General features: G+C 35.6%; 1 protein-coding gene across 1 annotated transcript in view; it reads right to left on the bottom strand.

The window, feature by feature from the left end:
* Positions 1-14,034, bottom strand: part of xpr1a (xenotropic and polytropic retrovirus receptor 1a) — a 91,391-nt gene that overhangs the window by 18,422 nt on the left and 58,935 nt on the right. The window contains 7 exon segments of the mRNA XM_051116737.1: positions 143-322; positions 1,913-2,100; positions 2,251-2,332; positions 3,912-3,995; positions 4,199-4,348; positions 5,794-6,014; positions 10,267-10,368. Of these exon segments, the coding sequence (XP_050972694.1) occupies positions 143-322; positions 1,913-2,100; positions 2,251-2,332; positions 3,912-3,995; positions 4,199-4,348; positions 5,794-6,014; positions 10,267-10,368 (1,007 nt within the window).

Below are 14,034 nucleotides of genomic sequence, written 5' to 3'. Positions count from 1 at the left end.
AATGGATGTTGGATATCTATCTGCACGGAGCCAATTAACAGCATGCAATAGTCTTGCCGCCAATGTTATGTTGGCGTATTTATTATAATTTTTTTTTACCTATTAGAAGCTTTATCCAAAATATAATGGCTTTGTCTCTCACCAGAAGTTTGATGAGCCAGAAACGGGATTTGTAGTAGGCAGTTTTGAAGGGGTTGATGAGGAAGAGCACCATGAAGCCGTAGAGGATGAGGGGGTTCGCCTGCATAGGGATCCAAATGTGGTCCGCAAACAGACAGGATAGGATGCTGAGACACCACAACACCCCCAAAAACCCAGCAATCTATAGAAAGTGAAAAGGAAAAAAGACCAAATTGAACATCCAGATGAATTAGAATGATTTCTTAAGCTCCGTTCACACTACAAGCGACACGCAGGGACAAAGCGAAACAATCCCATTCATTTCAATAGAGAGCTGGCGATTTCCTGTGACAAGAGTGACAGCGAGCCCCAGCGACCGTTGGCGACTGGATGGGGCGTGTCCAACTTTATGCGACCAAGTTCAGAATCCCTCAACTTTATGCAAATGAAGAGCGACTTTCGGGAGGAACAGCCAATAGGACAGAAGACGCTAGAGCTCATGTGATCGTTCTCCTCGCTGACTCATAAACATACGCAATGGAAAAAAGTAGGCTCTGCTTTTCATATGTTTTTGTTTGTATGTACGGATTTAATTTATATTTATATTATATTTAGTCTTTTGGCTCCAAAATGTTTGCAACCTCATCGACAAAAGTCGCTGCTAGTGTGAACACAACTTTAAGGATCATGTGACACTGAAGACTGGAATAATGATGCTAAAATTTCAGTTTTGCCATTACAGAAATAAATTACATTAAAATATATTAAAATAGAAAACACCATATTACTGTTTTTGCTGGAGTTTTCATCAAATAAATGCAAGCCTTAAGCCTGTAAGCACTTCTAACAGACCCAACTTTTAAAAGGCAGTATACAGTTGAGGTTAGAAGTTTACATTGCCCTTTTAGAATCTGCAAAATGTTAATTGTTTTACCAAAGTAAGAGGGATCAAATAAAATGCACGTACTTGTTTATTTAGTACCGACCTGAATAAGATATTTCAGATAAAAGATGTTTACACATAGTCCAGAGAAAATAATAGTTGAATTTATAAAAATGACCCGGTTCAAAAGTTTACATCCCCTTGATTCTTAATACTGTGTTGTTACTTGAATGATCCACAGCTGTGTTTTTTTTTTGTTTAGTGATAGTTGTTCATGAGTCCCTTGCTTGTCCTGAACAGTTAAACTCCCTGCTGTTCTTCAGAAAAATCCTTCATGCTGGTTTTCCAGCATTTTTGTGTATTTGAACCCTTTCCAACAATGGCTGTATGATTTTGAGATCTGTCTTTTCACACAGGACAACTGAGGGACTCATATGCAACTATTACAGAAGGTTCAAATGCTCACTGATGCTCCAGAAGGAAAAACCATGCATTAAGAGCCGGAGGGTGAAAACTTTTAAACAGAATGAAGATTGTACATTTTCCTTATTTTGCTTAAACATCATATTTTTTTCATTTAGTAATGCCCTTCAGAGGTTACAGAAGGTACTTACATGTTTCCCAGAAGACAAAATAAGTTCAATTTACCCTGATTTTAAATTCAAAAAGTTCTTAATGCATGGTTTTTCCTTCTGGAGCATCTCTTGTGGACTATATGTAAATATCTTTTATGCAGAATATCTTATTCAGGTCAGTACGAAATAAACAATAACATGCATTTTGTATGATCTCTTATTTTGGTCAATTAATTAACATTTTGCAGATTCTAAAAGGGGGGTGTAAACTTTTGACCTCAACTGTATATATATAAGCTTCCTATAAAGTTCCCTTCAACATAATGTGTCTCACCTCAAACAGATGTTGATGTGAAAGATTGTTTCGAGGGTTCAGCTCAAAGATCAGCACATGATTGACACCCGCCTGCCTCCAGCCGTAAGTGTTAATCCCCAAGAGGAAGAGAAACTGAACCAACAGGAAACCGCCACGATAGATGCGCACCAGTGGCCAGATGTTCTTATTTTGAATGATAAAAACACCTGAGAGGGAAGGATCAGCCACGCAGTTGGATTATTAACAACGTTGTATGAATGTCCTGCACTGTACTATCATATGTAAGCCTTGGAATTTATACACTGGATGAAAAGATGCATATGGACTAAGTGTGTAACAAGGTTAAAAAACTGTACCAGTAAGGACAAAGGAGACAGCCAGGACAATGAAGACCCCACAATACAGTCCCACACGAAAGGTGGTCCAGGCAGGTGCAGGCTGATGTAGAGAAAAGGCACATTTTACTGCAGTTCTTATTTTGAATCAAGGAATGCATCTTTTATTTATTTATTTATTTTTCAAATCTCAATGTACACCTACATTGAAAAATATGGCTTTGTGTTAGCCTTTGCATTCGGGTAATTGTTAAAATAATGGTATATTTTAAGTGACTGCAACTTAACATTTCAAGTTCAGTCATTACTTTTACCTTGAATAGTCAGCTAGTAGATCTTGTTTGAGTTAGTAATTCAAGCAAGCATGTTGACCTTCATTTTTTAAGCTCTACAAGCAAACCATATTTGACATTTATGTTATGCAAAGGATAGGGAAACAAGTATGTTCTCTCTATTACAGGTAAAGCAGTATTTTATTCCTGCAGTGTATTGTACGTGATGTTTCAAGCACAGGTGTATCTCTCCACCCACGCTGCCTTTTGCATTATATAGTTCCTGAGTACTTACACAACTGTTATTGACCTAGACCTAAAAATACTGCATGAAAAGACTCTGCAGATATTTTTCAACATGTTTTTCATGGGCTGCTGCTATTATGTTATTCTTCAACTAGCATATTTGTCACTTTCCATGTGGGTTTTGCTTTAGTATTTTGCATATCACTAAAATAATCATAAAATTAAACTACATGCACTTTATTGAGACTCGTTAAGTCCGGAGATCCTAAATAGAAGTACCACTTTTGTGAATGGCTAAAGAATATAATAGAAAGTTTAGATCAACCAGATGTTCAGTGTTAAAAGAAACCTATTATGCCCCTTTTTACAATACGTAATATAAGTCTCAGGTGTCCCCAGAATGTGTCTGTGATGTTTCAAAATAGCTTATTATTTTTTTTATTATTTCATTTTGAAAATGCTCATTTTGAGTGCAAGCAGTGGAAGCACACTGTTTTTGCGCATGTCTCTTTAAATGCAAATGAGGTGCTGCTCCCCGCCCCCTTTTCCAGAATACAGCTGTGCCTTTACAGCCTGTAACTCAAATACACTGCCAATAAACATCTGTTTGGTTTTGATTATCACATCTATTGTGCTGAAATCATGCATTTTAAAACTTCTGATCTATGGGTTTTCTAAGCACACACATCCGAAGAATGCACACAGAAAGTGGCTGTCACATGGCATGTGAGTACTAAACTAAGGTTTCTTTCATGTCTTATTGTGCTTAAACTGTCAAATACACACAATTTTATGTTAAAAACACACAGGAGTTACAAAACTTGTCACGTTTTCATTAGATCTGTGTGGCACCAGTGTAATATACAGTAAATGAATCAATAAATCCACTGCTCTCTGGTCTCCTCTGAGGCTGGGACTTCCTACGTCACGGGAGAAGCGAAATCTGACACGCTCATTTTTTCACAAGCTTGCAGAGAATGGCTAACCAAAACCAAGTTACTAGGTTGTCCTATTAGACGTTTTCTGGGTTGGTAGATAGATAGAGTTTTTAAAATGAGCTCTCAGACACCAAACTTAACAGGTGGATGACCAGGACGTTACACAATTGCTGCGTGTGTGGGATACGTGTGTATCTGCATGTACTTTCAGAGTTTTTTTCCTCACCTGTGCTGCTCCAAGAGGTGGCACCCTCAGCCTCTTCATGGCCTTCTGACGGTCACCTCCTTCCAGCTCTGTGGTCACCAGAGCCTGGGCACACAAGGGTCAAATGTCAGAAACATTACTTTAGTTTAGTCATTTCTGCCTGAATTCTGCTTCATTAAATGAACTTCAGGGGTTTAAGCATCATTTATCATTTTCAGCAGCTATGGGAGTTTACAGTAACACTAATACAATCTGAACATGATACGAGCAGGAAGTCAGAAGTCCAAATGTGGAGCCAGGCAGTCTACCTCGGTCTCTGAGATGAGCTGTGTGATCTTCTTACAGGTGTAGAACGGAGCCACCTCCACGTGAGCCACACGCCAATCGGCTCCACGCTGTGTGTCCAGAATCTTGTCATGTTTCTTCAGAATCTTACGGAATCCAGTGAAGTTCAGATTCTGTATGCAATGAAATTAAGACGTGAAATTAAGAATTCTTGTCCTTTTTCTAAAAGAAAAGATAGATAAATTTTCATATCAATCCAGTTATTATTATTGCTATTTAGAATAATGGAATAAAATAGTTAGACATTTAAAAAAAAAAAAAAATTATGCAATAAAATATATATTCCAGCTCTAGTCTGTGCACTTTGGACGTCTGGTGCATCCTGGGATAAATATATATTTTTCAACAGTATTAAAGTAGGTCACATGTATAATGGACACCTGCTGACTGCTTTTTGTTTCATCCCTAGTCTAAATCATCCATCATCACCTTTGTAAACAAATTTATATGCATGCAAAAATCAATATTTGTTTATAAAACATATTTTAAGAATCTGAACATCAACATTTTGATCAGGGTTTTTCAACCCTGGAAAATTATTGTTAAGCTGACAAAAAGCTAATAATTAATTAAATAGTAAAAATCTGAAATAAATAGTAACACTTTACAATAAGGTTCATTAGTTAACATTAGATAACTACATTAGTTAAAATGAACTAAGAATGAACAATGCTTCTACAGCATTTATTAATCTTCAGCATTTACTATGCATTATTAAAATCACAAGTTGTGCTTGTTTACATTAGTTAATGCATTGTGAATTAACATGTACAAACAATGAACGACTAATTTTATTAACTAACACACACACACATATATACACACATACATATACATATACATATATATATATATATATATATATATATACATATACATATACATATACATATACATATACATATATATATACATATACATATATATATATATATATATATATATATATATATATATATATATATATATACACACACACACACACACACACGCCTGGTTTATTATCTTTGTGGGGACTCTCCATAGGCGCAATGGTTTGTATACTGTCCATACTGTATTTTCTGTCCCCTTAGCCTAACCCTTACAGAAAACTTTCTGCATTTTTACTTTCTCAAAAAATCTCATTCTGTATGATTTATAAGCTTTTGTACCCATGGGGACCACAAGCCAGTCCCCACAATGTCAAAAATTTCAGGTTTTACTATCCTTGTGGGGACATTTGGTCCCCACAATGTAGCAAAAACAAGTACACACACACACACATTTTAATCAATAATATCCAGCTGTATCCAGATGTGTGAATTGCATCCAAACTTGTGACTGCTGGAAGAAAAAAGAATAAGTGGAGAAAATAATATGTGCAGAGGAATGAAAGTAATATGAATGAGAATCCAGCTGAAAAGACCAGCATATATTGAGCTTTGGGTGTCATTTCGCCAGCATAGAACAACAAAAAAATAAAAGAAGACAGCGGAAAGGTCAAGAAACCCAAGAGGGAGTCAGGACAACATTCACAACAGGAGACAAACAACAACAAAAAACATGACAAATCTCAGACCTGGTAGTTCTGCAGGAGGATGAGGCTGAGGTAGAACTCGCTGAAGGCCAGCTGCAGGTCTTTAATGTTGCGATGTTTGTTGCGCTCTTTGTTGGACAAAGGAAACACCGTTTTGCGGCGACTGCGCAGCCCTGGAGCGTTGCTCTCCCGCTGGGCATCCAGAGACGTCTGCAGCTCATTCTGCAAAGTTGCAAATCGACGCTGTGCCTCAGCCAGTTTCTCTGTGAAGATCGAAAAAGAGAAGACAATATTAATCATTAAGTTTCATGGACAGTTACAATTTCCTTTAATTTATGGCCTTTGATGGAACATGGAGGACAAAAAGCATGGTTGTACACCAGGGCGGAAAAATTACATCTTAAATGCATTAAAAACTATCTGACTGTGCCCATTGAGAGACATAAAGCCTGCTTGGCTTACAACCATGCAATGAAATGCGCCAGAATCCACTTTGCATGACAAATAAATCCCTCATTCTACCCATCAACTGGAAAGTAAAGCAGACAGATTTCCTGTTAGAGATGAGCCTCTTCCTGTAAAGGCGATATCTCAGACAGCATTATCCACGCTGGCCTCCATCCCAGCGCAGTTTGGTGAACAGGGCCCTGCTCACCCATCTCACTTTCAGAGGAAAGGAAAAGGGATATTATGTTCGGCAGACATGTAAATACTGGGAGTCCTGCAGGCGTATGGGTTATAACCTTTAGTAAGGGACTGAGGAGTCCAAGATAAAAAAGGGAGTGAGGAGAACTGTCACACTTTGTCCTAAAGGCATTAATCATCCAGTTTTCTTTACTAACATGTCTTTCCCAGGGCAGTCTATCTGCAATATTTCACTGGAGTAAACATTCACACACACACACACACACACAAAAATTACAAATGTAATTTTTAAATGAATTTTCAGTGAAATTTACAAAATATTTGTAAAATATATTTATATAAATATATATTTTTATTGTATTTAAAATACAATTATATACATTTTGTAATATGTATATAAATGTTAATTTATTTTATACTTATATTTATAATACATAGAAATGTATTTTTTTATTTAAAAAATTATTCAATATATTTAATATACATTTATTTAATATTATTATTTTTTGAACAGTATTTATTATTATACATTTTTCATGCATATAAATGTAATATTTAGTCATTAAATGTTAAATATTTTCCTTACAGGTAACCGCAAGACAGGAATATATGGAAGCCTGTGATACAAACTTGCAATTCTGACTTTTCTTCTCAGGATTGTAAGATATAAACTCACCAATACGAGTATATCACAAAGTTTTCGGGGGAAAAAGTCAAAATTGTGAGTTTATATCTCACAGTTGTGATTTTTTTCCCAGAATTGCAAGATTATATCTTGCAATTTTGACTTTATATCTCACAATTGTAATTTTATATCACTCAAACACTTTATTTCACACAATTGCAAATTCATATACCGCAATTCTGACTATATAGCGCAATTGCAAGTTTATATCTCACAATTCTGAGAAAAAAGTCACAATTTCAAATTTATATTTCACAATTGTGATTTTTTTTCTCAAAATTGCAAGTTTATATCTCACAATTGTGACAAAAAAGTCAGAAATGTAAGTTTGTATCATGCAATTCTGAGAAAATGTCACAGTTACAAGTTTATCTCTCACAATTGTGATTTTTTTCTCAGAATTGCAAGTTTATATCACAATTGTGAGGAAAAAAGTCAGAAATGCAAGTCTGTATCATGCAATTCTGAGGAAAAAAAAAACCAAATTGCAAGGTTATATTTTACAATTGTGATTTTTTTTTTCTCAGAACGGCATGTTTATATCTCAACTGTGAGGAAAAAAGGTGAGAAAGGCAAGTCTGTATCATAAAATTTTGAGAAAAAAAAAGTCAGAATTGTGAGATAAAAGTCGTAATTACCTTTTTTATTTTTTTAATTCAGTGGCGGAAACGGGCTTCCATAGGAATAAATTCATAAACATGAATAAACATTTTTAAAAAACGGCATACATGGCAAAAAGATAAAAAAAAATTCTTGAAGATGTTAGCCAGTTTGAAAAAGTATCTAGCAGACAAGTTAAAACAGCTGACAAGCAGAATTTGCAAACAACACAGAAAAACAAACAGACATCAGTTTAATACAGTAAGTGTGGAACAACATTGGCTGTGAACAAAGATTTGTCCTTAAAAAAAAAACAACATATCGAATAGACTGCACAACAGAAATGTAAATATAGTTTCCAGTCAACTATAATAGCCTGACTAAGGTCTGTGCTTCTGCAGGCTGAACGTGGCTAAGATGGTGCTAAGAATTTATGTGCTTAGCAGATCTCGTCCACTGGGACAAAGACTGCATGTACTCAAGGTTTAGAAGCTATGTTGTTAATTCAGGACCATTTAGGGGGGAGGCAGGGGTCTCAGCCATAACACAGTCTGGGTCAACTAGACAGAATTAGTTATAGAGCACTAACAGCGGCTGCCATCCTAATATAGATTTCAATTCTAAAGGGCATCATATATGATGCCTTGCATTTCACTAGGCCTACATAAAAACCAGCATGTGTATGCATGAACATTATCTGCAGAGCTGAAAAACTAAATTAGTATTTATGTTTAAATAATGTGTCATATTGTATCCAACAAAATATGAGAAAATAAAACTTTATTTTGTCTTATTCTGTCCTTGTGGAAAAAACATCAATGTGTTTTTCCGCAAGGGAAAAATAAAAATATGGGGTCAGAGATTTTTCCATCTTAATGGACTTGCCAGCTTTCTTTGGCTGGGCAACTCGATTAGAGTTTATTTTGGTCCGCCTGTCAAACCTGCAGCACTGAGGGAGTGAATGATTTTCACTGGCAACTGGAGTACAAAAAGACTAAACCCACATAATAAGCAGAATTGATGCTTTCATGTTAAATTATTAATGCGCTTCTGCTTCTTTGTTTCAGAATAAATGCTGATCCATCTGTCTCAGCTCATTCTGAAATTTTGATTTAGAGGGAGAATTAGCTACTGTTATATTCTCATGCACAATGCATGCTAACAATGCATCAATATGAAAACAAAGCATTAAACTCCTGCTTTAAATACTTGTTTGTCACGCAATCCCCTAACAAACCACTAGAGGCAGTAGAGCTCAGTCATTCTGGCTCCCATGAACAACACAGCTTATGTTGCAGTGCGCATATATTATCAGTCCAAACATAGTCTATTCCCCTTGACACATGTCAAAATGACTACGGCAGGCATTACCTATTACATCATGTTCCCAAATAGTGCTGTACACCCAGAGCTCATGCACAGGGAATCCCTTGACGGCATTTAGCTGGCCACTGCAGTTCAACCACACAAAGACAGTTTCCACAGTGCTATTTATGAGTTACAGAAAGAACTCAATAATCGTAGCCAAACAGTTTGGTTTATTAAAAGATAACTAGTTAATCTTCAACAAAGCTCTCATGCAATCCTCAAAAATGTTACTGCAAGACTGATTTGAGGATATATGTGACCCTGGACCACAAAACCAGTCTTAAGTAGCACAGGTATATTTGTAGCAATAGCCAAAAATACCGGCAAATATCGGTAATATCAGGCAAAATGATCAATTTTTCTTTTATGCCAAAAATCATTAGGATATTAAAATCATGTTCCAATTTTTGATTAGTAATATACATTGCTAAGAACTTCATTTGGACAACTTCAAAGGCGATTTTGTCAGTATTTAGATTTTTTTGCACCCTCAGATTCCTGATTTTTAAATAGCTGTACCTCGCCCAAATATTGTCCTTTCAAAACAGGGACATAGAACAAAGCTTATTTATTCAGCTTTCATATGATGTATAAATCTCAATTTCAAAAAAAATCATCTTTATGACTGGTTTTGTGGTCCAGGGCCACATTTACACTTTAATTTTGTGTGAAGTACTAACCTGAATAAGATATTTTGCATAAAAAATGTTTACATATAGTTGAAAAGAGAGAATAATAATTGGTTTTATAAAAATAACCTTGTTCAAAAGTTTACAGACACTTGATTTTAAATACTGTGCTGTTACCTGAATGATCCACAGCTGCCTAGTTTTTTTGTTTAGTGATAGTTATTCATGGGTACCTGGTTTGTCCTGAACAGTTAAACTGCCCGCTGCTCTTCACAAAAATCCTTCAGGTCCCACAAATTCTTTGGTTTTTCAGCATTTTTGTGTATTTGAACCCTTTCCGACAATGACTGTATGATTTTGAGATCCATCTTTTCACACTGAGGACAACTGAGGGACTCATATTCAACTATTACAGCGGGTCTAAACGATCACTGATGCTTCAGAAGGAAACACAATGCATTAAGAGGCGGGGGAGAAAACTTTTTGAATTTGAAGATCAGGGTAAATTTAAATTATTTTGTCTTCTGGGAAACATCTTCTGTAGCTTTTTTTCAACATTAACAAAAAGGCATGTAGGTAAAACAATACCTGAATAGAATGTGTTGATCTTGGAAAGCTCCTTTTCACACGTCTGAAAGAACTTCTCCTCAAACTTGGCATAGTACCGTTTGACGGTGTCTTCATCTGTGACTGAAAGAGACAAAACACAAAGATGTAAATCTGAAACATTTTCCTATTCAGCAGTGAGCACTGATCCACTCAGATTAGAGATTCATATGTCCCAAAACTCACATTAACACTCACAGCCTCTATCTTTTACATTGACTCTTTAAGGCCAGAAGGAGTTATAAAACCACTGTTTGGAGCTTCAATCACCAAATCCTAAATTCCATATTTCAAATCATAACATAAATACATGTATTAATGTATTTATGGTCAAATGTAGACTGCAAAAGCTAAGATAAATGTTTGCGGTTTAAACATGTTTTACAGCGCAGCTGTCTGTCTCTTCCGCTCTGCTGTCTTTAGTAAAAGAAGGATGCCTGAAGCATTTGGCTGTCGAAGTTGTCTCTCTCTATAAATAAGCCAGAGTCAGGTAAAAGCTTTTAGCATCTATTACAAGATATTAATCAGATACAACTGTTCGCATCTACTTAAGGTTATACAGACTATGCATCAAATATCTTTGCCTTTGCATATAAGAAAAGTCAGACTCCTTAAACACATCTGAGTTTGTGGGTTCTATGGTTACACTTAAAGGGTTACTCCACCCCAACATGACAATTTTGTCATTAATTACTTACCCCCATGTCGTTTCAAAACAATAAAAGCTTTGTTTCATCTTTGGAACACAATTTGAGATATTTTGGATGAAAACCGGGAGGATTTTGACTTGTCCCATTGACTGCCAAAAAAAATACCACTGTCAAGACCCAGAAAAGTATGAAAGACATCGTTAAAATAGTCCATTTGCCATCAGTAGTTCAATCTGAATTTTATGAAGTTACGAGAATACATTTTGTACACAAAGAAAATCAAAATATTGACTTTCTTCAGCAATTCATCTGCATCACGGTAGTGCCATTTTGGAGAATATCCGCTGTGCGCAAACTGCGTACGCTGTTCTGCGTCAGCTGCACTACAAGGATACGTCTTACGTTTATTTATGCTTTGATTTGAATGTAAACAGCGTATCCGTGTGGTGCGGACCGGTTGACAGAATAGCGTACGCAGTTTGCATAAAATTCAGAATGAACCACTGATGGCAGATGGACTATTTTGATGATGTCTTTCATATTTTTCTGGGCCTTGACAGTGGTATTTACCTGGCAGTCAATGGGACAGTCAAAAGCCTCACGGTTTTCATCCAAAATATCTTGAATTGTGTTCCAAAGACGAACGAAGCTTTTACTGGTTTGGAATGTCATGGGGGTAAGTGATTAATGACAAATTTTTCTTTTTTGGGTGGAGTAACCTTTTAAGTTCAGTGGATTTAATCCATCAACATGGTTTGTTGAAAAAAGACTAACAGAAATTGACATTACTATGGCCCAAAAAAACAATGAACACTTAAAATATCACTGGCTTACAATGTATATTTTGTAAACAAACACTTAATTTGCAACTCAACATTAACAAATGGAGCTCAAAGAATTTATTATTATGTGCAATGCGTTTTCAAAGCTTCTTTTTATGAGCATATGCGATTGCTTCTGAGGAATCTACACATGTTGACAACAAAGAGAGAGACGTAATGACCCAGGATGACCTCTGACCCCTTCCATCTCCTTTCTACACCCATGAACACCTGTTCCCCTAAATGACAAATATAGCCCATGTACAGCTACAACAAAATATTCAAGTTCACCACATCTCCAGTGTTCATGATAAATCAGATGTCTGATTTATTGTTTAGCCTCAAAAGCTACATTAAATATTTTTTTAAACATTCTAATGCAGGTTTTTTTTTCTACTTGTCTTTTCTGCTGATAACACCACCAAGGCTGTGTGGGCATGAATAAATACTATCACATAACATCCACAATACAATCAAATCCATATGGATAAAGATCCATTTCCCACTGAACGCTTCAAATACGTCACGTTACATACATTAAATAAGTCATAAATACCATTTCATGTCACCTTAAACAGGATATGCCAAGAAAATTGAAACAAATAGCAAAGCTTGTTACAAGAAAAGCATGTATACTCATTAGGCCTGTGTTGTCATGGTAACAGAGGAAGCCCTGTGTGATGTCTTAAGTGGTGTCGTCCTGCTGTTCACTGTGAGAGCCCTCGTTAGCCTTACAATGGCTTTATGGCTCTGTCATGACCCGGACACAAAGGAACATGACTTCAGCAGGAGACTCACTTTAGAGAGAAATGAGAGAGGTGGACGAGACCAGACAAACACAATGAAGGTGCAGTGTGTGTATCAATATCAAAAGAAATAAAACCCACCGCCTTGGTGTCCTAGAGCCATGCTACATTTAATATCATTTAGTTTTGTTTATGGATGTCACCCCTAAAAGGCATACAAATGTCTAAGGCCTCTAAATTATGATCAACATTTTGCTGAGAAACCCTTTGTATACAATTTTCTGCACGCCTTCTGTTGTCTGATATATACTTGTTCAGAAAAAGCTCTTTTTTAAAAAAAGTAATAGATTTAAAATGCATTTATTTTATACTAAGTATTGTTCAAGCCTATTACCATATTTACCGACATATCGCTAGATTATTGGTATAAAATTTGTAATTAAACTTTATTAAGAGCACTACTTGTGCACAATGTACATTTTTTAATATTAAGCCTAAAATACGTTTCATTGTCACTATTGATGAGGATTGTATGATCTTTAAATAATATCGGTTTTTAAATGCAAAATTTAAAGTGTACCTAAAGTATACTTGTAACAGTGCAACTTTAGCGCAATTAAATATACTTAAGTATATTTTAAGTTGGACTTAAGCACTGCTTCCGCACAATTAAAGTGCATTAATTACAAAATTAGTTGTTCCAATTAAGCAGACTTTTAGTATACCAGTTTAGTATACTAACAGCACAATTGCAGGTTATTTTTAATACCCTCTAAAGATCCCAGCCAAAGAATAAGGGTCTTATCTAGCAAAACGATCAGTTATCTTCTATTTAAAAAAAATAAATAATAAAAAATACAATTTATACACTTTTTAACCTCAAACGCTCGTCTTTTCTAGGTCTGCGTGAACTCTTCCTTGGCTGGGATCTTTTAGAGCCATTTGAAGCTGCATTTAAACTTCATTTTGGAAGTTCAAACTCGGGCAAAACTGATGTCCATTATATGGAGAAAAATCATGAAATTTTTTCCTCAAAAAAATAATTTTTACAACTGAAAAAAGAAAGACTTAAACATCTTGGATGACAAGGGGGCGAGTACATCTGTAAATTTTTGTTCTGGAAGTGAACTACTCCTTACTTTGGTTACTCCTAACCAAAGAGCTTTGATCAATAAACTATGATATTTATGTGCATTTTAAATAGTCTGTTATAAAGGTCTCATTGATTTACATCACAAGCTATCAGAATTACATCTACCACATAAGTATCAGCAACTGCACCAAAATGCATGCCGAATAAAATTTAGTTTTTTTCCTTCCTTGAGTAAGAGCTCCACACTGTCCTGTATCATAATAAAAATAATAAAAACAACAAACATAAAAATCCTGTTTCAAATATGACACCAAACTAAATTTCTGCGTTGCTGTCTATGCAGGGTCAGAAAGCTCTTGGATTTCATCAAAAATGAATGAAGGTCTTACAGGTTTGGAACGACATGAGGGTGATTAATTAATGACAGAATTTTCATTTTT

This window comes from Labeo rohita, chromosome 8 (assembly GCF_022985175.1).
Source record: "Labeo rohita strain BAU-BD-2019 chromosome 8, IGBB_LRoh.1.0, whole genome shotgun sequence".
NCBI classification, from domain to species: Eukaryota; Metazoa; Chordata; class Actinopteri; order Cypriniformes; family Cyprinidae; genus Labeo; species Labeo rohita.
This window is presented reverse-complemented; position numbering and strand designations above follow the sequence as displayed.